The sequence below is a fragment of the Aptenodytes forsteri genome, unplaced genomic scaffold (genome assembly GCF_000699145.1).
Source record: "Aptenodytes forsteri isolate BGI_AS27 unplaced genomic scaffold, ASM69914v1 Scaffold349, whole genome shotgun sequence".
In the NCBI taxonomy this organism is placed as follows: domain Eukaryota; kingdom Metazoa; phylum Chordata; class Aves; order Sphenisciformes; family Spheniscidae; genus Aptenodytes; species Aptenodytes forsteri.
Window position 1 is genome coordinate 4,653,159 of NW_008794452.1, and position 24,595 is coordinate 4,677,753.

Sequence of the window (24,595 nt, forward strand, 5' to 3'; positions counted from 1 at the left end):
AAAATGCAAAGAATGGTGTCTTCTGCGACGAGGGGGAGTTTCTGCCTCCCAGGCTCATTGTCAGGGCTGCTGCAGAAACCACGGTGCTTGCGTTCTGAGGGCTTCTGGTTTGTTTTAGCAGCAGGTTTTAACCTCCTCTCATTTTTTTAACCTCAAAAACATCTTTGGAACTTATGCTTAAAACAGGAAAAAAAAAATAAACTTCATCATAAAGGAAAAATCAGGCCGAAAAAGTTCAGCTCAACATACGAAAACCATCAGGGAGGGAAAGCAGAAGGAGAGGAGGGCAACGCACACACAACCTGAGCCCCAGTGATTTCTAGCTACAGCGGAGCAAGACAAACCACCATGGCAAAGAGGAGTGGGACCGAAGCGGTGCTTACAGTCGGTGACCGACACCACGATCCTCCGCATGAGCTGGGCCTCCTGGGCGTTGGGGTTCTCCCGGTCCAGCAGGACGCCAGTGGTGCGGATCTTGCCCGTGGTGCTGTTGAGGCTGTAGAACTTGTTGGGGGGTCGGATGCTGTACACCACTGTGCCGTTCTCCCCCAGGTCTGGGTCGATGGCCACCACCTGCCATGGAGAAACAGCAAAAATTAAAGCAGAGCAACGGGAATTAACTCCCATGGTGCGTCCCCCTGTAGATTCACCAGTGTCTGGTAATGAGACTGAGCTCCCATGACAGGCTTTCCCGTACCAGCAGCAGCAAGTTCTCCTTCCTCCATACAGCTGTATATTTCCATGATACTTGCAGGGATTTTGTACCCTCGAGACCTCTACTGTGGTGTTAAATCTCACCAATATTGGCCTGCAAGCCCAGGAGGTAATGGCATGGCAAGAGAGACATGAGCATGCAGCAGTCAAATGGGCTTTTCTCTTTTTAAATAAAACCAGCTAGAACAAGCGCCCTTCAGAAAAATAAAATAAATGGGACAAAGAGGCGCGCTGAGGAACTTGTGCTGTCACATCGGAAATGCTGGAAATAATTCACTGGTGGGTTCTCTTCTATGCCAGACATTTTGTGCTTTATTGTTCTCCCTGTGACATTTTTAATTACAGGGGACATTTACATTAAAAAAACCCCCAACTTCATTATGCTCGTAACTTCCCCGGCCCCTGCTGCTTGTCCTGCAGCTGAATTTACATTGTATCAGTAACACAATAATTATTTTCCCAGCAACTAATTGGGATGTCAAAGGCAAGACAACTTCAAGCAGGTGCTGAGCAGCGGGGCTGGTGCCGCACGGAAGAGAGAAAACCGCCGTGCTCTGGCTGGGGCTGCGCTGACAGACCTTTCTTCCCCCCCCAACTCCTTTTCTTTTGTAGCCTTCCCCCTTATGTGATTTTGTGGATTCTCTTTGCTTTTCCCTCATTTATTTTCCGTTTTGTGCCTGTCATTTTTCTCCCAGCGTGATGGAGTATAAGCCTCCCTCTCTCCTTCTCTTTTATTTCACCAGAGGGACTTGAAAGGCTGTAAATCAATGTCTTTCAGAGAGGTCCTTGAAGGAGGTTGCAGATGAGGCTAAGAAAAGGAGAATTTGGCCAAAACCCACACAATTTGGGGAGAAAAAAAAAATATCCCAGCAGATAAGAGAAACACACGGGATGGGCAGCAGCGAGGAGGCTCAGGAGTAACCTTTTAAATGGACTTCTGCAAGATGGTGCTCGACTGGAGGTGACACCGGGTAGGAGGTGACACCCGTTCGGAGGTGACACCCTGCTCCAGCCAAGCAGGTGACAACCTCGCCAGGTGAAAGGAAAAGGCTTTTAGCACAACAGCTGCCTTCCTTCGCACGTACCGTGGTGACATCTGAGTTGGGGGGGGTCATCTCCACCAGATTGATGAAGTATGGCTCATCCTTCCACGTGGGATAGTTGTCATTGATGTCCAGCAGTGTGATGTTCACCTGCAAGAGAGCAAGCAAGCAACGCTGCATCAGGTGGTATTGGCTCCTGGGGCAGCACGGTGTGTCCCCCTGGATGTACAGCAGCACCAGGTACCCAACGCACGTTCACCCTCCGGAGGGAAAGCCTGCAGAAGAAGAACCTCCTGCATCTTCACAGCCAAGGCTCCTTGGCATATCTGATCTTGGTTTGGCTCACACGTACTTATTACCTTGCAGTTAAAACAACCACAGGGGCACGAGGTGTGTTTTCAAGTAGCTACTTCACTGGGGGGGGATGCAAATCGGTCACGGTGGTGAGGGAGAGGATGCAGTGCGAACATGGCAGGAAAGGAAGGAAAAAACTGAGTGACTGGTAAAAAGAAAAAAAAAAAGGAATAAATGAGAAATCAGGAGAGGGTACGGTAACAGGGGGGGGGAGGTGCAAAGACGAGAGCATGGGAGAGGATGGTGCCCTGAGGTGCTACCTATCTTCATTTTCAGCATGAGAAATGGCATCTAAGTGACAGTAGCGAGCGAATAAATGAAAATCAGGAGAGGGTACGGTAACAGGGGGTGGGAGGTGCAAAGACGAGAGCATGGGAGAGGATGGTGCCCTGAGGTGCTACCTATCTTCATTTTCAGCATGAGAAATGGCATCTAAGTGACAGTAGCGAGCCTGTGGGATGCATCCTGTTGTCTGTGAGTCTCTCACCTCCCCAGATCACCCGTTTCAATCCAGCCTGTGAGTCTATAAAGGTGCCTGAGGGAAGAGCTGCAGTTCAAGGGAAAGGTGGGCAGAGGGGCAGGAGGTGCCTGCCACCCCCAAGCAGGGTGTCTCGCAGAGCTTCTCCTGGGGTCTTCCATGCTCCCAAGTAATCGGGTCCTGCTGATGCACCAGGCTGAGCTGCTGGTGCCACCCCGTGGTAGAAGAGGCGAATCTGGATACCACAGTCTCCGGGGATGTGCCCAGGGCACAAGCCAAGGCACCAGCGGTGGTCCCTGGGGAGGTTGGTGACCCACCTCTACTCCAAGCACCCCAGGCGCTTGTCCATCACCCAGGGACCTTGCAAAGCCCCTGAATGGACCCTTATTCCCAGATCAAAAATGATTATAGGGAACAGCTTTGAGCCCTGGGTGTGTATCCTTGCTAATGACAGTAGACAAACTTAATCAGCCACCCACTTCTCACCGAGTCTTAATATTCTTTAACATTTTAGGAACCATGATGCATTTTTTTTTTTCCTAATTGCAATCTGTGTTGCAAAAACCTTGTTTTGCCCTTCAGTAAAGTCAACAGGAGAACATAATCTCATCTGGAGCCCCAAAGGGGAACCCAGCATCTGACAGGCCATGCCATTGGCCAAGGCCATCATGTGCCTCTGGGAGGCCCCATAGGGAGCTTCTAGGCTGCTACCTGGATCATACACCTCCTGATGGTCCTCAGCAGTAGTAACAATTACTTTAGGGATCTCTTCAGCACAACCACAATATTTCTCTGCATCGCCCTCTGATGCGTGGGGCATCTTGCCTGCAATCCAACCAAGCATCCCAGGAGCAAGAACACCGAAAAGGTATGAAATGTTCAAACCAACATGGTGCCATGAACAGTGAGAGATGGATCCTTGGCTTTTCACCTCCTGGTATTTGCAAAGACTTCTACAAACCCTTTGCAAACAACAGGTCTCCCTGAGGTCTGTGAAGGGCAAGGCAAAGTAGAAGGCTTCAGTCTGCAGTACAACGGCCTGCACCTCCACCAGAACCTTCTGAGGAGCCCAGGCATCACAAACCGGTTGGAAACCCTTGATCCAGGCAGTATGAATAGTAGTCATCAGGAGCAACTAAGCGCGCCTGCAGGCTCTCCAACTAAGCATTTTCTCAAGAGGCGTGAATAAAGGGAGCCATGCTGTGGGTGGAATAGGTACCCGTTACTGCCTTCGCATGGAGAGCTGGACACGCAAAGCGCTGGAAGGTCAAGTGGCTCCTGAGTGAATGGCTTGCCAGGAAAGGGAGCCCGACTTCAAGGTCTACACAGTCTGGACAGTCTGCAAGGGCTGTGAGCAGTGGTGGGGGCAGCCCAGAGGGCAGACATCACAGTGTGCTCTTTACCCATTCACACAGCTAAAATTAAACACTGCTAGCATGGGGAACTGAAGCATCGGTGCCTGGGCAGCCCTCTCTGACGCCAGCCCCAGGCAGGCACCGGTGGCTCGAGGAGGTGGGAATCACTCTTCACACACTCACCATAGCAATGCCTGTCTTCTGGTGGTGGCCCACGCCTCCATCCACTGCCCGGACAATGAGGATGTATTCAGATTTGGCCTCCCGGTCCAGCAAAGATGTCGTCGTGATTTCTCCTGCAGCCACAGGAGATGAGAGAGATTAGAGATGTTGTATGGTGATTAGGGGCACCGGTGAAAAAATGGGACACTCAAAACCAGAGAGAGGATCCTTCACAAATGGGCCCCTTCTTCTGATTCAGGTTCAAGTAGGTGGACCTTGGAAGGGTCAGCTTTTCAGCAAGCTCCTGCAAACTTCGTGCTGTGTCTTCCCACGGGAGCCCGTTTAACAATTGCCTGCGATCCCTCCAGCTTGTTCCTGCCCAGAATGAACCGAAACCGATGCCAGCAAGGGAAGGTGGGCAGCAGCTCCTTAGCTAACGTAAGCCCTTGCAGCCAAAGCCTTTTCTCGGTGTCACTCCCACCAGGAGCTGAGCTTCCACCAATGCTCCTGCCAAAGCTCTCACGGTGACTGAGCAAGTGCTGGTGGCTGAAATCTGGTGAATCCCTTAAACTGTGTTTCTCCTAAGCAGGCTGCTCGGGGGAGAGGAGGGAAGGAGAGAGGGTGAAAGAAGAAAAATGATGGGGAAGAAACAGGGGGGAATTCAGCAGAGGGAACTGAAAGAAAAAGAGGGAGAGCACAGCCAGAGGCTCACCTGAGCGGGCGTTGATCCGAAAATGTGAGGAGCCCTCTAGGGAGTAGATGATTGACTCCTGCCCGTACTCCCTGGACCGGTCCATGTCCGTGGCATTGAGAAACAGCACCGTGGCTCCTTGGGGGAGGCAGAAATGAGGGCTGAGATGGGCATTTGCAGCCTGAGTGGCTCTCCCCAGCTGCCCCGTCCCCCCAGACCACTCCTGCAGGTCACCTGGCCAAGGGGTCCCCTCGCCTGCATGCACACTGGGGCCAAAACCCCAGACCCCACGGCTATGAAACTTTGCCAGGTCTCTGGCTTTTGCCTCCCCAAAAAGCCATCACCCACCCTGTTCTGGCTGTAAGACCCCCAGGACCCTTCTGCTAGTGCTAGCCTGGAGAAAGAGCAGGGCCGTGCTCCGTACCTGCCATGATGTCCTCCATGACGGTTATGACATAGGAGGGCTTGCTGAATGTGGGGGGGTTGTCATTTTCATCCTGAAGCAAAGAGAAGGTCGAGAGGCTGATTGGGAAAAAGGCAAGATGGTCAAGTAGCTGCAGAAGTCTGGTACGGGGATGCTCCTGGCCAACTGCATCTCAAGATGTGACCAGCTCAAGACATCAGTGTGGGGAAGATGGCCTTAGGGATAAGGCACCAGAGGTCTGAGCACACGGTTTCACTGTGGAGGCAGCTGAGGTTAAGGTAAGCCGATTGTCAGTGACTTTGCTGAGCCATACAGTGGGGACAATACTGACTATCTCATTATCCAGCATCCTGGGCAATATGCAACAGGCCTGAGGAACCACTGCTGTTTGCAGTCAAGCATCCTCTGAGCTGCTCCTGCCTCCACTGCAAGCCCTGGGAAGACTCAGACACCGCATGAAGCACAGTAGCATCATGCACAGACCCGCTCTTCCCTCTCAGAGTGGCACGTGAGTGGCTTAGTGCTCCGGCTCACCCTGTCCATGAGGCCACCATGCAGACCAGACTGGCCAGGGGAGCTGCTGAACTTTGGCTGCCTTTGTTTAAATGGAGGAATGCTGTGGGTGTTTGCAGAGAGAGCAGCTACAGCATTTTCAGGGGGGAAGCTGGTTTGCACGCCAGTGCGCTCCCTCCAAGCCTGTCTCTGCCAGCGACTACGGCCGGCCTGGTGAAACCAGGCAGGAGCAATTGCTCAAAACATCCCTCAAAACAGATTTTGGACCAGTTTAAAGCTCCCCTAGGAGGGCTTTAAATGCTGTTTAAACAATGTTAAGAATCTGCCTTAAATGAACCAAACCCAACCGCCTACGAAGGGAAGGATGGAGCTGCCAGGACATTAAAACACTGTTATGGACTTTGCCATTTCCCTCGGGCTGCTCTGGAGACATTTTCTACCTCGAGGACGCTGATGGACCTGCAGGCTCAGCTGCTCCTGCTGCCACCGAACTTGATATTTGAGGCAATTTCACGTGCCAATGATGCCCATTGTACTGCAATTAAATTGCCATCCTCTGGTCTCGTTGCAGGAAGCAGGTGGTCTTTAATCAGCCTTTGCATCACTCAGCTTTCACCGCATCTCCTCTGAGGGTAATGAGGAAATTGCCTGCTGCCTGGGGTGCCCTCCGCATGTCCCTCCTCCTCCTCGCAGAGCTGGGTCAGGGTCATCGCCCCAGGGCAAGTGCAGGAGGTCCAGGCAGGTTAAAGGCAAAGAAAAGGGAGAGACTGAACACGCATCCACGTGCTACCTGCAGCCGGACCCGGGTGAGCTGTGCTGTGGTCCAGGCTGGGTGGACGCAAGCCAGAGCAGACGCCGCACTGTTTCGTTAGTGGTCCTGAGTTCATCGAGCCGTGCTCAGCACTGCCACGGCCCAGCAAGCCGGCTCCCGGGGAGGCAGGGGCTCGCTCCTGGCTGGCTCTCCATCTGGCCGGAGCTGGCATGCACCTGCCTGCAGCACGGTGCATGGCTTTTATACTTGGGAAGGACATTTCCCACTTCAGCAACGTGAACTCCAAAGCTCTCCGCTGCAAACCTTCCCGCATGCCTCCTGCAGCACCGCAGCAATGCCAGACAGGACCCGGCATGCTTCCTCTGATTCCACGGGAGAGGGCATCCAGCTAAACCACCTCGCTCATGATCTCACCTCACTGACTCACACAAAACCAGCTTCCCCGACCCTCAGCCTCGGACAGCCATCATATCATCTTCAGGGATGCTGATAACTGCAGACACTCACGCTAAGCACACAACCCCCTTTCCTCCAGACATACGCACGCTATCAGTTGCTGGCTCATCGCCCCGAACAGGGCGTCAGCGGCAGGGAGCGAGGCAGAAACTTATTAGCAGTGATATTTCCCCGGATCCTGGCGTGGCGCGCGCTATTAGTTCTGATTCAGCGGCTCCCTCTACAAAAGCGTATTGTCCCCTAATGGGAAATCTACAAGGCGAGTTTGACTTCTTTATTAAAAACCAACAACCAAAGGATGAAAAAAAATTACCTCCCTCCACACTCGCTCTCCTTCTGCCTTTTCACAGCTCTTGTTCCTCAAGTGCCGTTGTGAAATGCTTCCTCCTCATTTTCTTCCTATTTTCTGGTTTGGTTTTTTTTTTCTTTTTCCAGTTGAGAGAAAATCCCTTTGGTTGAGAGTGGAAAAAGTGACAGCTACTTAAACCCCACCAGTGTACAGACTCAACCAGGAGGAGACGGCCCACTGAAGTGTGGTTTTTAGAAAGAGGTGTTTATGCTGTCTAAAGCACAGCATGGGAAGGATGTATTTAACCACTAGCCCCCCTGGCACTGCCTTATTCCCTCTCTCCCAAGCATGGTGAGGGAGCTGGAGGAGAGGCATGCTTATGGGACTTCATTCACATCCTATGGCACCGTGGACTTCATCTTCTTCACCTTCCCAGACTGACGCTGCTGCCAGCCTGGCTTAGATCCCATCACCGCGAGACTGACAGGTTATCAAGCAAACTGTCTCCATCACTGATACCTCCCTCCAGATGTCCTCGAAACACAAAGTGCCTCAAAGTGACAATTCGATCTAATCTTCCCGAGGAACACTGCAATGCTTTGCCTCTCCCAGCAGCAACCCCTCCTCGAGGGGGTTTGCACCTATGCGGGCGCGAGATGCACAGCAAAGCCCGCGGCCCAGCTGGGGCAGCCGGCACTGGGGAGATAAACAAGCAACTGCCTGTGATTGATTCAGGGACTGATAATTTCCGACACTACAAGTGCTAACGCACAGCCAAAGCTCTCTCCTCTGCATCCGAGCTGCAGTGAGCGCCTCTGACTACCGGCATGGAGAGCATCCCAGCCAGGAGTTCCCTGCGAGCTGAGAGAAGGGCTCAGTGAACCTCCCCAGTCAGAAGCAAGGGCAGAGGGTAGATCTCCACCCTGTGCCCAGCTCTGCTCCTCGCCCCGTCATTAGCTGGGGCTCCTACCACATTGCTTCCAGCGGCTTCTCTGTGCATCGTGCACAGCCAAGGAGAGGCAGGAGGTGCATGGGTTTCAGGACAGCCCATCTGCACTCGTCTGTGGTGATGCCCCCTCAGAGACACTCTCACTCACCCTCTGTCACTCAGACCTTACCAAATGCCAGGGACAGCCTTTCTTTAACCAATATGTATGACACATATGTACCTGAGACATATATGACACATATATACATATGAGACATATGTAATTGCAATCCACATGTACACATCCACAGGGTAGGATAGTTTTGCTGGGTTATCGATGGATTAATGGCACTGCTATGGAGCAATTGCAGGGAAACCACGACAGGATCGTCAGGTGCTGTACTTACAAACACCTCAATGGTGACGGGGACAGTGCTGTTGAGCGGCAGGTTGCCAGCATCCTTGGCCATCACAGTCAGGTAAATAACCCCGTTGGCCACCTGCTCGTAGTCGAGGGGGTGGTTCACGCTGATCACTGAAAGGATGCAAAGCGGGGTGGTCAGGGGGGCATTCATGCACCGAGCAGGATGGCGGGCAGGATCGGGGGGTGGCCCATCCACACCGCCTCCCCAGGGCCAACAGTGCCTGCTTGAGGTGGAAATGCCCCGAAAACACGAGCACTGGGCATTACTGAGCTCCTTGCACTGGCATAACTCGAAGTGAGGAGCTGTACACCCATGGAAACACGGCTCTGCAGTGGCTCAGCTCAAGCCCTGCTGCAAAGGACCATGTTGCAGGCAAGGTCAGGACAAGCAGAGGAGCTGCTGGTGCAGCTTCTTAAAGTTTGCTGACATGACTGCTTGCAAGCCTGTGAGCGCAGCCTGAGCTGCTGCTGCTTGTCAGGGCCATGCTGCTGCTCGTCAAGGGCACTGCGGTCCCGGGACCAGCGCTTACCTCCGTACCCTTCTGACACGGTAATGTCAAAGTAGTCGCGGAAGGCAGATGCTTGCACGATGCTGTATGTGATCTGGTTGTTTGGAGGGGAGTCCTCATCAGATGCCTAGGGCATGAGTAGAGGCAATAAATGAACACAGGAGCTGTGCTGGTGACGTGCAACGGGAGAGAGCCGAGGGGATGGGAGGTGCAGGCTGTGCCCAAGGAGAGTGGAAAAGCGATGGAGGAAGATGCACTCATCGGGGGCACTGAGGGGGTTTGTAAACCAGCCTCTCCTCCCACCCTGCCTCCCAGAAAGGACTTGATGGATCCCCCTCTCTGCCTCCCTGTGGCACTCACCCAGCCTGGCCCAACGGAGGAAAAGTTGTGCTCTTGCATCACAGCAAAGTTTATTCTTGTGCTGAAGGAGCAAACAGTCCTCCCTACCTGCCTTCCCTCCACAGCAGAGGCTTACAGCTCCATCAACAACAAACAGAGCACCTTCCCCTTGGTGTCTGCTGCCTTTATTGAGCAGAGCAAGGTGATACAGAGGCAGCGCCTGTGCCCTGGGAGAAGCCCCAGGTCCTGGGTATGCCGTATAGGCATGGGACTTATGGGAGAGGAGGAGGAGGGAGGCAGCCCATGACTGCAGCACCACACCCAGTTGCAGTTTGCAGTGAAGCACAAAAGATTTTTCAGGAAGGATGCAGGAGGGATGGCAGCAGGGGTGGACAGGGACCTAACCCGCTCCTGTCTCCCCAGCGCGCATCCCGAGTGGAGGAGCCGCTCTGGTCCCTCACCCGGAGCCGGACCACCTGAGTGACGGAGGGCTCGTTCTCCCGCAGGGCCCCCAGGTATGCCTCCTTCTGGAAGGTGGGGACGTTGTCATTGACGTCGAGGACATTGATCCGGACGCGCCCTGTTGTCTCCTCCCCGCCGCCATCCCGGGCGATGACGGTCAGGGTGTAGCGCTGCGTGGTCTCAAAGTCCAGCCGAGCCGTCAGGAGGATTACGCCCGTGTCCTTGTCCAGCGAGAAACTGAGGGGACAGGAGAGGAGGGGGAAAGCCCCAGTGACCACACGCTGGAGATGGAGAGATGGGGTGGCAGCAGCCTGACAGCTAGCACTGTGGTGGGTGAAGTTCATGGCTTTCTTCTGAGGGATATTAGGTCCCAGAGCATCTTCAAGAGCTTGGTGCAGGTGGTGGGGTAGAAACCCTCAGTGCTGCTCTACAGGCAGAGAAAGTGGGCTCAGAGGCCCCCAGATCCCTTCTGCTGGGCAGCCCACATGCCTCCCCCAACCGCCCACCAAGAGTGGGTCACACGCGATGCTCCAGGGCCAACAACTCACTGGCAAATGCATTTATCGGTCCCAAGCAATGCTGGTGCCTGTAGGTCCTGATTTAGCAAAGCAATTAAACATGCTGAGCATCAGGCATGTGCTGAAGTTAAGTCACCCCTTCGGGAGACAGCATAGTGGGGTTTTCATAGGGTATCTCGTGGGTAGGACATAACAGATGCCCTTAATTGCCACGTGACTTCTTAGTGAGGTTAGAAGAGGATTTTGAAGAATCAAAGTCGTGCCGGTGGTTCAGTCACACTTACCGGTCAGGGTCATCGCTGAAAAAATAACTGACTTTCCCGTATGTGCCCACATCATTGTCAGTTGCCTGAAAAAATAAAAGTTAATTAATAAATGAAGGTGTTTATGGGAACGTTGCATTACACACACTAGTGAATCCATTACATCCTCTTTACCTCCTTCTACTCAGGTGCCAGCAGGCTAGCACCAGCGCAGACCTTGTGTGCTGCCATTTATCACCTGAGAGACGTGGGGCTGGGGCTGTCTGTGCTCGCCTGGGTTATTCAGCGCATCCCTGACTTGCAGCCTACTCTAGATAACAGCCCTCCATCAACATCTCTCAGCATCACTCCCAAAACCTGTGGGAAATTTGGCAGTGGGAAATTTTATGCCTACTTACTTTCCCTGACATACTCAGCTAATCTGGGAAGCATATGTGAAATAAAGGTCTCCATGGACAATTCTTGCGGGCCACCCGTCCTGGCCCTGTGAAGCCAAAGAGCTGGGACCCCGCATCCACAGCTCTTACTGTTCCCTGCACATTCAGGGCTGGCAGCATGCCTGGGGCTATGGGGAGAGAAATAAAAACCTATCCCACTTCAAAACTGCCCCCCAGGCTAAAATACAGACCAGGAAAAGCAAGGAAAGGGATTTGGACCTTGCTTTCCACAAGCAGGTCCCACTGGACAGCTCTTCTGGGGGTGCAACCTGCTGCAACCCCACCGATGAACCAATGCCTCTCGGGATGTTGCGGCACGCGTGTCCAGTGCTGGCTCTCAGCCAAGCCGCTGTCGGCGGCAGGACTGGATGCACATACACCGCTGCCAGCTGCTGAAGCTGGAGCAGGCTGGTCACGGCTAAGCAACCAGAACTTTCTGGGGAAGGTGCGTGAAACAGTGTGTCAGCTCTGGATGAACAAGGCAAGATTTATGTATGTTTTAAAGTCTTTTCTCTAATGAATATATAAAACATGCATGAGCAGTGGCAGGAAAAAGGAGCAGAAAATTTTATTTTTAGGTGAGGAAAGTGGAATACAAGCCCCAAAATATCCTTTTTCTCCCCCAGTATATTTTCTAAATTGAGTCCTGTCTGGATTACTTAGACATCAACAGGTCTGTGAAAAAGCAGGGTCAAAGACACATTTTATGTCCAGATACCAGCAAAAGGCTGTATTTTAGGACTGGCATGGAACACTGCTGAAACCATTCCTGAAACCTTCCTGATTTATTCATGGCCTTGATTACCCTTGACAGCAGAGTAGGAGTTTGAGCACATCAAACAGCTTTACCCCCCTGCACTGCTTACCTGCCACTCCATGGGGTGGCAGAGGGGCAAAGGCACGAAAACTAGCCTGAATTAATTCATTTTTTCCCCCCCCGAATGCTTCCCCAGCTCGGGTGGTAAATTCCTGCTGCTTTACGCCAGCTGAAGGGTGCGCTGGTGGAGCCAACCTTTCAGACCTACAGATTTCCCCCATTTTCCTCTCCACTGCTAAGATGAGATTTACTTTTCGTGTGCATTGCAATTGCATTCATCAAAACGGAACAAACCTGCCAAAATCTTCCCGGAGAGATGCCCGTTGAGCGAGAGGCACCTGCTCCTGGAGGGTCAAGTCCCCTCTGGGGTGCATCTTGCTCCTTAGAGGACACCAGGGAGGACATCTATGAAGACGCCCCATCCCAGCCAGAGTCTGGCTGCTTTTCTGAATGGAAACACCTGGGGAGTAGGGGGGTTAATCTGCCCACCCCAGCTTCCCTCAGCAAATTAATAATGGTATTAGTCCCCCATCCTAACACCTGCCACTAGCCCAGGTGGCTGCGTATCGCGGTGGCAAACCCCCAACACACGGTCGGGGCTGGCCAACACAGGCTCTGGGTCCTCTCCCCCCAAAATCCTTGAGCGCTTTGAGCATCCTCAGTATCACCTGGTACGAGCCGGCCCTTGACCTCCCAGCCAGAATTTTTCCCAGACGTTACTTCTGTGCCCACAACCTCTGTGAACCCCTAGGTCCCATTAATCCCTAAGTGGCTGGTGCAAGAGCAGAGCCCAGAAAGGCATTTTCCATGCACCTGGATCAGCTGGTGATGAGATAATGATTTACAGGGGGCCTGACAGTGCCACAAAGCACGGGCAAAACTAATTCCCTTCATTTGGCCCCATACAATTGCACTTGTAAGTGCTCATTGCGGTGACAGACAACACTGGGAAAGTGTAATTTTCTTCTGCTGGGGGAAAAAAATATAGGGAAGGAGGAAGGTTAAAAGAAGGTTAGCACAGAGCCGCTCAGCATGGGAAGCGGTGGAGCCCTGAGGAGCTGAGCCAGGCGGGTGGGCTGGACCCCAAGTTGCAGTGATGCCGGGCCAGCCAAAACTGCCAGCAAGGCAAAGTGATCCGCTCACGAGGAGCCAGGAGGCCGGGCAGCCTAACTCTGCCCCATACACCACCTCACCAGCCGGGCTAATTAATTACCCTGATTTACACCAGGGGAGGTGGAAGGTGATGCTTGCTTGATGGCTTTCCTGGCAACTGAACGTCATGGACATAATGCAGGGTAATGGTGCAGGTTACTTGAGCGTGACAGGGAATATGCAAAAAGCAAAACCATGCACGCTCAGCATATTTAATTTTGGATCTACGCTCGTTTCTGCGTTATCAAATGTTTTCTCTCTAAGGGTAAAAAAGATGCTCAGATGCTCGAACCCCTTGGGGAGGCGACACGCACCCCCTTTGCAAAGCGATCCCAAAGGCTCCCATGGAGCAAACGCAACCTGCGTGCAGAATACCCCAAATTCCACCGAGCCGATGGCTTTGCAGGGCCTTTTGCAATCCCTGGGTACCAGCTGTTTTCCCGCGGCTGGCCCCCCTCACTGACTGGTCCCCCCCAGTACGCACGCATCCATCCCCGCAGCCGGGGGAGGAAAGGCATCTGGCTGGAAGTTTCCTGGGGTTCCACCTGGAGAAGCAATCAAATGGCTTTTACGGCTGCTCCTCTCCTGCCCAGAATATTAAAGCGGGATTTGCCCACTGGAGCCTGCAAAAGGGCAGGATGAAAACACGGGTCCACATCTGTACTTTTATGAGCTGTCACTGGCGCAGACTGTTTCTAACAAACCCCACGTTTGCACAGCTAAACTCCAGGAGAGCGGCAAGAAGAGGAAGCCTGGATAACCCAAAGGATTAATTTACTGAGCTGCAGCACGGCATGGGCACCCAGCATGTGAATCACAGGTGCGCACAAATACCCACAGCCCAGTCCTCCATTCATCTCCGTCCCCCAAGCACAAATATTTTGGATGTCTCCCTTTTGCTCCACCAAGGGCTGTCACGTCCATCCTTTCCCACCGGCTTGTGGGCCAGCAGAGCCGGAGACAAAAGCGAGGAGCCGGCGAGCGGTTCTGCTCTTGTGGGCAAATCTGCAGGAAAGGGCATGTTGTCCAATTTGTTCAGGAAACAGCAGCAATGTTTGACATGTCATCAGGATTGATGAAGCAGAAATTTACATGGGAGAATTCAGTTTTAAACAGCTCCACGGAGCTTCACCAGTAATGGTTTCAACATTCATCATCCGCCAAGCCCCACTCAATGACTCCTTAAACTGCCTGAGATTAACTCTACTCACAGCAGCTTCAGGGAGCACGACAGGAGGAGTGGGGAAGAGCTTAGAAAGCCAAGAAGAGCCTTTTGGGGCAGCACGGATCCCCTGTGGAGTCCCTGGGATGGCAGTCCTCCCCCCAAACCTGTCAGGCAGGGATGAACAGCTGGAGGTTGGTTACAGGGGTGAACAAAGCATGTTGGAAGGACAACTCATTGCTGGCTGGATGAGACGGGCTGCCATGTCCTGCCTGCCTGAAGATGGCTCCACCGGCACCAAGGGAACCAAATCCTTCCCACCTTTCCATACGCACAGGGCTGCTGGAGCAGGTCCCAGCTCAGTTTGTTCTAGTTCACCCTCTTTGTTTTCCCTCCCCTACCTCACATGCAGAAACCAGGAAATAAAAATTGATGGGGAGCAAATTGCTCTGGCCAGAAGCTCTCTGCTTAAGAGAGTCATAGCAGGACAGCAATTACCAAACGTCAAAAAGCTGTCAGGGTACCGGAGTGACCGGGCGTAAGTCTCGTCCCGCTGCTGCCTGCCTGCCTGCTCCCCTGGCCCTGCCGGGTGGGCAGCGGGGACACCAAGGCACCACCATGCCAGCGAGATGCCTGGGGCTTGGGCCACGGGAGAAAGCAAATGGAAGGAGGATTCTCATCTGCTTCCTACTTTTTTCTGGTTTTCTAGGAAAATGAGGCAAAGACGGTCTCTCCTTGGGGCAGACTGGGCAGCCACAGGCTGCTCAGACCGCAGTACAAGCAACCCAGGGTGGGGAGCCATGTCCCATCATCATACTGATTTTCTAAGCCACCTAAACCTGTATGTGTTAAACAGCAAGCATTCCTTCTTAAATACAACCTATTGCAATCTTCAGGCCCCAGGGGAATAACAGCTAACCTCTGGTATCCACCCAGGTTGGGATTTGATTTGTGATTTGGGGGAGAGAAGTGTGAAGGGCCAAGAGCTTCCATGAGAAGCAATCGCCGGGCTGCAAAACTGGATCAAGAAAACCAACGGAAAACCTACTTAAAGTCATTACACCCTTCCCAGACAGAAAACAGCTCTTTCACTGGCACCGCCTGCCCTGACTGCACTCTTTCCCAGGCCTTTAAAGAGCGGCTGCCTGGTGGGAGGCAGCAATCAAGTGCGAGCAGAGTCATCTGGCATCGCTGCGCTGGAGCCCAGTGGCGTGATTAGCCGGGAAGGAAGGAGGCAGGAGCGGGGAACCAGGGCGATGCCGGGGTATTGCCACCGCCGCCTTCCCCAGCAGCTCCAGACCACGCACCGAGCTGGGAGCTCAGTCACCACTAATGACCCCAGAGGGCTGCGCTGAACCTGGCTGGGGGTGAAAAAATAGCCAATCAACCCCCCTGGGAATTGCAGAGCTTTTCCCCACCTCTTCTGCCAGCTGCCGGGGAAAACAACAGCCTCCTTGATTGTGTTTTATAACAGCGGACCCTGCAACATCAGCTCCTTGCGAGCGAGGTTAACACTTGCCTGGGCAGCCTAGATTTAGCGGGGAGTAATTTACTGTAGCTGGGCTGTTGCAATGGCTGGAGACCAGGGTTTAAAACGCGAGCCAACAGACGACAGCCCTTGAGCGAGAGAAGCAGGTGTCTTGAGCGCAGGTTTGCATCATGCAAGGTGACACCAAGACCATTTAGACGCCCGCCTCGGTGGGTTTTACTGGAGCTCCGCGTTGGAGCTGGTTGCAAGTACTCCACTAATGTAGCGTATTGATTTCATATTCTCCTGTTGTCCACCTAAATGGCAAGCGGCACATCTGATAGATTAAATAACCACACAATTGCCTGGCTTGACATCTCAATCACTTTGCTGTTGGGTCTCTAATGAATTTTACAGCCCAGCAAAATGGAAGAAATTAAGGTCAAAGTCCGGTGGAGGAAATATAAATCCCCAATGATCTCTGAAGTATTTGCAAGAGCTCCTGGAAGCCAGTCACGCCTCCCACCATCTGCAACTCCATTTCATCCAGGTGATGAGGAGCATCATCTAGGGCACAGCAGGGAGAGGGGGGACAAAAGCAAAGGAGGAGAGAAGAGCCGAACAGGTCCTTGCCTGGAGATGGACACGAACATATTGAATCCCAGCCTGGAGAAAGGGAACGGCAAGGCCCAACCTTTGTCTAGCAGGAATGAAGATAATTCACCCTGAAACTGGATGCAGCGCGTGGTTGCTCCGAGTGTGAAGTAAACCCAGCCGGAGAGCAGGCTTTTTAGTTTGTCAGCAAGGGGTAGCCCAAAACACATCCCTGCCAGGCAGAGGCACTCCCAGAGAGAACAATGGGGATGCTCCTTGTTCAACCCAAGGAAAACCGTGGTCCAGAAGCCATGGGCTGAGCTCTAGGAAGACAACATCCTCACTCCCCAGGAGCTGGAAACTACACCCAAGTCTCAGTCAGACAGCAAGCAGCCGCTTCTCAAGGGTGTTTTAGGGGATGGAGAGCCTTAGCTTTATTCCTGTGACTGGAGGTGCCAAAAGAGGTTTGGTTACAGGACACAGCAGCCAGCCACTGGAAGATCAAGCAGACCCTATGGCCCGAGGCAGAAGTGGCCTCTGGATGGTGTGATGGATCTCAGGAGATTGATTTATACATCTCACGGCTCCCAGATGCCCAGTTTAGGTAAATTAACCTCCCGTTAACACCCCAACAGCAACTCGTCAGCAGCATGATGAGCTGCACAAGGTCATCTGTCCACAGGGCGACATTGCCTCTCGCAGCATCGCTTCAGCTAACAGCACCCACTGGGTGCTGATTTGCATGGGAGCTCTTTGCTTGAGGAAACAGAGCTCCAGCTGCTTTGGGAGACACATGGGTGCTAGGGGCATGGGGGAAGCCAGCTTGGAAAACATTAAAATCCCAGGAGCAGTGGCTTTGCTGGAGCTTTGTGGGTGGGAAAGCACGATGGAATTGCCCTTGCTCAGAGGTGCTGAGTCTGGGAGAGGACGTAGTGAGGTGAAGATGGCAATTGCCCTAAAGGGACTGCTGAGAAGGACGTGTGAAGCCGGGGTGTTCGCACACCAGCAAGCATCACCTTGGGAAAAATTCTCCCATCATGTCCCAGCCACGTCCCAAATCACCAGCCAAAGCCAGCAGCAAGGGAAAATCACCCAACCCCGTCTCCTACTGGGAACACTGGGAAGGGTGGGGGGAATCCTGCTGCCCGACTTGTGCTTTGCAGGATGCAATTTGGACAGGAGCAGGTCTGTATTTGCTCCATGTTTTTCTTTCCCATCTCATGGGCTGGACTGGCTTTTTTTTTGGGGGGAGGGGCTGTAGTTTTGTTTTGTTTTTCCCACCTCTGCGCTTTAGCTGTGCATTTATCCTGACAGCTGCATCAGGACAGGGAGTGGCTGCAAAAGCTGCAATAAGTGTCTCTCTCCTCAGTGCTCGGGCTGTCATGATTCCTATTCCACCCCATTTTGGTCTTACAGATTGATATTTAAATTAAAGAGATAAACACAGCCAAAGAGCACTGGGCCTTGACAGAAAGACGAGGACTTCAGATCCGTCAATCACATTGCTACCTGGTAACTCCCTCCTCCCCTTCCCTTTATTTACAGAGCTGGATTGATAAGAATATTTAACAGAAACAAGGAGTGCAAGCACATTTATATTTTTTAAAAAAACCAAAAAGCACGCAGGAAGAAGAGAAGCCATTCATGTTTAACTTTCCAGGCAATTTGGATTCGTCTGCTTTATTTAACTCTTTACTGTTTCATGTATTTGCAGTTTTCCTCTCCTCTTGCAGATAAAGAATTCAATTTTCTTTTAAGCGGTGGGGAAATTGGAAGAGATTTTGTTCTGTTTAAGCACAGCTGGAGTCGGAGCACTCAGGGGGATTGAGAACAACAAGATCAATTAAGATGCTAACAGGGAGGGTGAGCCATGTGGGCCAGGGGAGGGGAGAAGGGCTGGAAGGAGGGACAAAGTCCAGGCTTGGAGGACATCAGAAATCAGCCCTCCCTCTGCAACCTCCCTTCCAAGGGCGAGCCTTGCCCTGGCTCTCACCCGGACCTAGTAAAATGCCTTTATTGCCACGCCCAGGCCAAAGCCTTCCCAGTGAGGATGCATACCCTGTTACTGCTGCCCCAAAGTGGGTCCACATCCTACCTCCCTCCAGCCTGCAACTGGGACTCCTCCTCCTGAGCCCATCCTCTGCAACACCCAGCTCTCCCTGGATGTTTAGCTGGCAGTCTGCCATTACCACCTCCCTGGTGTTCACCCTATCCAGCAAGGGCTTTCAGATACATTTTCCATTCACTTCAAGAGGAAAGAAAGGATGGAGGCTGACCTGGGAGTACTCCTCTCCCAGTGTGCTCCCCAGACCATCCTGTGCTCCCCAAACCCATGCAGGAAGGCAGAGGAGGTACAAGCTACTCCTAACACATGTGCAGTAGGGACTCCCTGCAGAGCAGGACACAAACAAGCAGGCTGCACAGGGACCTTCAACCCCTGACCAAAATTTAGAGGGTCAGTCAACTGGAAAAGGTTGAGAAGTCCTGTGCTATCCCCATCACAGCGTGGGGGAATGCTGTCCTACTGACCACTGATGCCCTGTGAGATGATGGGGTGCACCACTCTCTGGTCCTAATGTTGAGGTGTGGCAATCTCAGGTGCCACAGATGAGGCAGGGGATGGTTTATCTCCCACCTGATTCCCCGCAGAAGCTGAAAGTATGCTCATCCCTGGAAGTCTCTTCATCCATCCATTGATTTGCAAGGTATTTCCCCACCTCACTCCCTGCTCTGACTGGCCATGTTCCTTACTCCATGCAATCTTCCCAAAATCAGGAGTGATGTAGGCGTTCCCTCAAGACTGGTCCACACAGTCACCATCAGCACGTGAGAGAGAAACACAGCCCTTGGCGCAGCACCTCACCCACCAGCAGCTCAAAGCTACAGCCAGCTCCTCTGCTCAGTCTCTACAACTACTGCCTTTTATCTTGGACTGTTTCTGCCCCCTGTGTTCACTTTTTCCTCCAAGAAAAAGAAGGAAAAAGAAAAGCTTTGGAGATCATCAAGAAACAAAAGACAGCGGCAGCTACGCAGACATCAGGGGACAGCGGGTGCCCTTGGCCAAAGGGATGGAGGAATGCAGGGTGGGGTGAGACCTGAAGGCTGCACAGGCAACGGGAGGAAACCCCCCAGGTTTGCAAGCAAAGCTGCATCCCACCCAGATCGGCCATGTGCACTTGGAGTTGGACAAACCCAGAGGGGTGCAACCCACCTGGGTACCCCAAAGCTGCCCTAGGACTGCTGCAAAGCTCTGGGCTAGGATGCGGGAGCCCACAGCATCCCTGTGCCCCTGCCAAACTCACACCAGCGGCAGACTGAAGGCTGATTGAGAAAGCGATTTGCATTTTAAATAGGTGCTTATTGATATCTGCAACTCTCCTTCCCAGGGTGGGAAAACTACATTATTACTTTCTTGTTGACTGGCGTTTACAGCTGGCTGGAAAGAAGGGGAAAGAAAATCAGGCTGGGATCGATTTTCCCATCCCCGATGTGAGGCCAAAGAGAGATCGAAGAAGCAGAAGAAAACTGACAGCTGGGTGGTAAAGGAGAGAAACTTTGCCGACCAAATTAAAGGTTGCCTTAATGAGGAGAGTAATAGAAGGTTAATTAGCACATTTACTTCATTAGGCTCTTACTAACAAGGCTTCTCCCGAGGAAGTGCAGTGGCAGAAAGGGGGAAGACGAGAATCCAGGTGAATGGATGTGTCGGGGACAATGACCAGGGAGGGGACAATCCATGGAGGGTAGCAGAAAGGGACTATTCAGGAATGTGAACCAGAATATATCTATATATAAAATAATAAATACATATACACAGACACACGTATATATAAAAGAATATATAGGCTAATGCATTTGCAGAAAAGACAGAGGAAACTTCTCTTTCCCCCCTCTGTAAAATAATCTGAAAATTATAATCTGAAACTCAGAGAAAAAAAAGGGAAAGCGGCTTTTTTAAAGCACAAGACTGTCTTACAGATTCAGATTATCAAGCCCCAAGGGAAAACGGTGCTTATTTTACCCGCCTTGCTGCATACCACAAGCTACAGAAAATCATTCCCACGCTGAAATCGATGCCTGATGGTTGAATTGGGCACTGTAGTTTATAGTCTGAGGTCTGCAGACTGCTGGAGATGCTCAGACTATTCCTGAGGGTCTGCAAAAGATAACTCTGGAAAGCATACCAGCAGGCTTGCCCGAAAATGTCGTGTGTGTGGGCAACATTTCAAAGCTCTGAAAAGTCTCAGCATCCCCTTCTGACTTCTCTTGAGGGTGGCTGTCATGGGGAGCAACCCAGCGCCATGCCAGACCAGAGGTATTTCTGGGCAAGAGGGACATCAAAGCAAGGCAAAGAACATAACCTCACAAGGATGTGGGAGGGTAGGATCCCAGGGAGAAGGCAGTCACTAACTCAGCAAGGATTTGGGACAAATCACAAATCCCAGGGAGGCATTGATGTTATTTTTAAAGGGTGGCTGGTCTGAGAGAGGTGCCTGAACGGGCAGCTGACTCATCTGACCCAGTCTGAGTAAAGAAGAGCCAGCAGGAGAGCATCAGGAACTGCAGGGGTTAATGCCTCTGCTGGGAGATGCTTGTGTGGGGGTTGACAGTGGACAGCCGGGTAATGCACTCCCTGGAAACCCCTCCACATCTCCCCCTTTTCATCCCAGCCATTTGCCAGGGAGTGTGGGCTGTGAGGGAGCCACACAGCAGCCTCCCCAGCTTGCTCCTGCTCGCCAGCTGGCTGACGGACCCCGCAGCAACCGATCCCAGCCTGCGCAGCCAAGCCAGACCGGGGCAAATAAAGCAGAGAGGAGGGATCATGGAGCTAGGATTACTTTCCACACTTCCCTGGAGAACCATTTTTCTCCACACCCTTCAAGGCAAATAAAATGCATTGTTTTGTTAACACAAAGTTACTCTTGGTTTGTTTGGGCTTTAATGATTTTGTTATCGGAACTTTTCAGGAGGACTTTGCTGTGCAGATTTGTAAGATATGAGGAGCTTAAGGAGACCTCCCGCCCCTTAATTGTTACCTCCTGCTGGGTCAACTTAGCCCCCTTCCCCATTCCTCCAGGTCTAGCAAATACATCAGCAATGGAGAGCGAGGCACGTACCTACGCCACCGTGCAGGTCCCTGGCTTTTGGGAAGCCGGCACCGCGCTAACCTCAGCCCATGGCAGCTGCTGTCAAAGCAGCAGTGTCTGAAGGCAGCTTTGGAGGGGCACTGTGCTCTCTGCTCCACCCATCACGGCACTCAGATGCTGTAGCCTTGCAAGGTGGCAGAAGCTGGGCATGCCACAGTCTTAGTGCGACAGGCGCGAACACAGGCTCACACGTTCCCTGCTCTTCCCAGCCAGGCATCCTCCACCGCACGTGAGGGACACGGCTGGTGCCAGAGCCCCAGCGCATCACCAAAAGGACAGGAGGGGATGCTGGGCTGAACCCCCCTGCTCCTCTCCCTCTTGGGGGGAGCTCGCTGGAAGCTGGGCTGGGTCTTGGTGACCCCAGAAGCAAGGCCATGTTTTCATAGCTTCTTCCACCCAAAAAAGTTTCCCAGCTGAAAGCTCCATCTCGTGCCAATGCCTCTCTCCCTCCCCAACTCACAGAAGGGACCTCACGGGGTATTTCCAGCCCCACCACAGCTAATGGGATGTGAGCCCAGGGGACCACTTTCAAACCCTGCACGCCTGTGAAAGGAAGGAGCAGAGACCTGAGCAGCTAGGTCTGATGCCTGGCCAGCATCAGTCCTCTTCGCAGCCACCGGGCATGGGATGCTGAGACTTTTCTTTCCACTCCCATCTCAGCTGACGTGCTCCATGAGGGCTTGCAAAGCGGCAGTACTACTCCCTGCTGCCAGCAATGAGGCAGCTTGGAGCAGGATGGAGAGTAGCAGCAGCGTAGGGGCATGTACCTGAGGGCTTCTGCTGCCTCTGGACTCAAACAGGACTAGGCAGAGGGACTGGCCCCACCAGCTCCTCCCTAGCAGATCATCCCCTGCCCAGCGCTTTGTCCCAAAGCAGAGGGCATTCCTTCTGGGTGTCCCCACCTCACTGCCCGCTTCCACGAAATTGCTCTTCTTCCTGCAGAGGGGATTTCCTCTGGGAACGTCACCATTCGCACCAGACCTCGCTTCCTGCAAGACTTGTACTGATACTCTTAGATAGTGGCGTGGATGTCAGACCATGCCCTTTTATCTGTCCCTCCTTCGTCTGCCTATTGATTTGTCCCTTTCTGCAATGGATTTATCCTCCATCTGGTCTAAGATCTGCAGACACGTCTCTAGTCTAACAGCTCATCCTCTTCTCCAGCTACTGGGCTTCTCATATGGGAGAGACAGGGCTGGAGATACCCTCCTCTCTCCTGCTCCTCTTACCCCAGGAGAAAACCAGTTGTTGGGACTTGCTTTGGAAGATGTTTGCTAATCCCATCACAGGCACTGATCATGGCTACGGCAGAAGAATGGCCATTCATCCACCCTAGCACTGTCCTTCCTCAGGGCTTCCTACTGCACACAGCCCTGAGCCCTCTGCCCCGTGCTGGAGCCAGTACCCTTGCTCACCGCGCCTCTCCAGGGCACAGCCTTCCAGCCTGCTCCCTGCTATTAGGAAAGCCAGCACCCATCGAAAGCCACCAGCTGCCCAGGCAGCACTTGGCTGGGGGTGTCAGAGTCCTAGTTAATTTAGGGTGCAGTGTATATTCTTGGTGCCTCTCATTCCTGGAAGGCATGAAGTTATACTGGCTGCCTGCTTGCTCAAGAAGTGTGAAATTCTTTCTCTGACCTTTTCTGTTATGTTATTAAAAGGCTTCATAGCCAGTTGTTTCAGAAAAAAGAATAATATCTGTTGGTAGCTGGGGCAGAACTTGCCCATATATTCAGGCTGAGCTCTGGTCAGCCAGTCCTCTGCCTGCACCACCCCGCTTCACCCCGGCCTTGCAGACAGAGCGTGCCACTGTGCGGGACCTCGGAGCCTCTCCAGCCTGGCTTTCCCCTGCACAGAAGGGCCTGGGGCAGGGGAAAAGAGAAGTTTGCATTGGGAGAGGCTACTAACAACTGCAGAGCCCTGGACAGCCTGCTCTCCCCTCTGCTCAGCCATTGGGTTGCAACGCATGTGTAACTCCAAACTGCAATGATTTATGTTACAGGGCAACCTGGAAGCTTTGACTGGAGTAAGGACCCCTTCACGCTGGTCTCTGCAAAAGCAGACCCAGAAGCAATCTCTGGCCTAAGGGGCTTATCACACAGGTAAAGAGCACGGAGGCAGGAGAGAAGACTGCCTTTGGGTGTATTGCAGGCTCCCTGCACATGGCAGGAGCTGTTCCCGTGAAGCCTGGACTCTCCAGATGTTCTCATACAAGCAAATGACTACCTGAATCTATATGATAAATGCATTTCACGGACAGAATTAAACAGACGGATAGATGGATGAATGGACAGACAGGGAGACGGAGGGAATGTGAAATAGAGAACAAAGAGCAGACAAACAAAATCTTAGAGGGCGGACAAGGCTGTGCCGCACCAGGGAAGTAACCGAGATTTGCCCAGGAAGCCATAGGGGCGCATATCTGAGCCCACGCATCTCTGGGCAAAGTGAAAGAGGCAGAGAGCAGAAAGCAGGCAGCAGCTCTGGGTGCCTGCTGGCTGCTTGCACTTTGGGTTGTTTTACAGTTGATTTATACGTGTAACAGGCAATGTTTCTCTGCTGTCACTGACATTAGGAGCTGAAATGCTGCAGAGACGAATGGCCATTTGTCACCACAAATGAAGTCTGCTTGCTCTTTTTTTTTCCTTTCCATTTTCAGCTGGCCAAGCAGAGGGCAGTGGGGAAAGGGTGGCAGTGAGGAGCGTGCTTGCTCGGCAGGGCAGGCTCACTGCTCTTCCGAGGTCACAAAGGAAACCCCTTCCCCTCGCCTACACCCACCTGACCACACACAGCCAAGGGGGACTAGGGGGAAGGTGCTTGCTAGAAGATGGGCAACCAGCCCAGGGTCTTCTGGGCTGCTAGGACTAACTTCTCCTCCTTCCCCAGGATGTCGGGCCGGGCAGAAGATGAGCTATCTCCCATTGCCTCGGCCCCCCGTGGTTTTAGCTACTCGCCTCCCTGCTGGGAAGGAGCTGCAGGCGCTGCTCTGTCCTGCCAGCTGTGCTTGGCCATCTCTGACAACGGCTGGTGGGAAGCCTCCTGCCATCCTTTGGCGACCTCTTGCCTGGCCCACGCGCTCCCCTGTTCCTCCTGATCTCATAAACCTCCTGATTTGTCCTTAGCACTC

At 52.8% G+C, this 24,595-nt stretch overlaps 1 protein-coding gene across 1 annotated transcript in view; it reads right to left on the reverse strand.

Moving 5' to 3' along the window:
- Positions 1-24,595, reverse strand: part of CDH23 (cadherin related 23) — a 208,079-nt gene that overhangs the window by 58,002 nt on the left and 125,482 nt on the right. The window contains exons 13-21 of the mRNA XM_019474917.1: positions 10,716-10,780; positions 9,913-10,150; positions 9,134-9,239; positions 8,587-8,714; positions 5,222-5,294; positions 4,819-4,935; positions 4,128-4,240; positions 1,800-1,907; positions 384-573 (exon numbers count right to left, since the gene is read on the reverse strand). Of these exons, the coding sequence (XP_019330462.1) occupies positions 384-573; positions 1,800-1,907; positions 4,128-4,240; positions 4,819-4,935; positions 5,222-5,294; positions 8,587-8,714; positions 9,134-9,239; positions 9,913-10,150; positions 10,716-10,780 (1,138 nt within the window). The remainder of the gene's footprint in view (positions 1-383; positions 574-1,799; positions 1,908-4,127; positions 4,241-4,818; positions 4,936-5,221; positions 5,295-8,586; positions 8,715-9,133; positions 9,240-9,912; positions 10,151-10,715; positions 10,781-24,595) is intronic.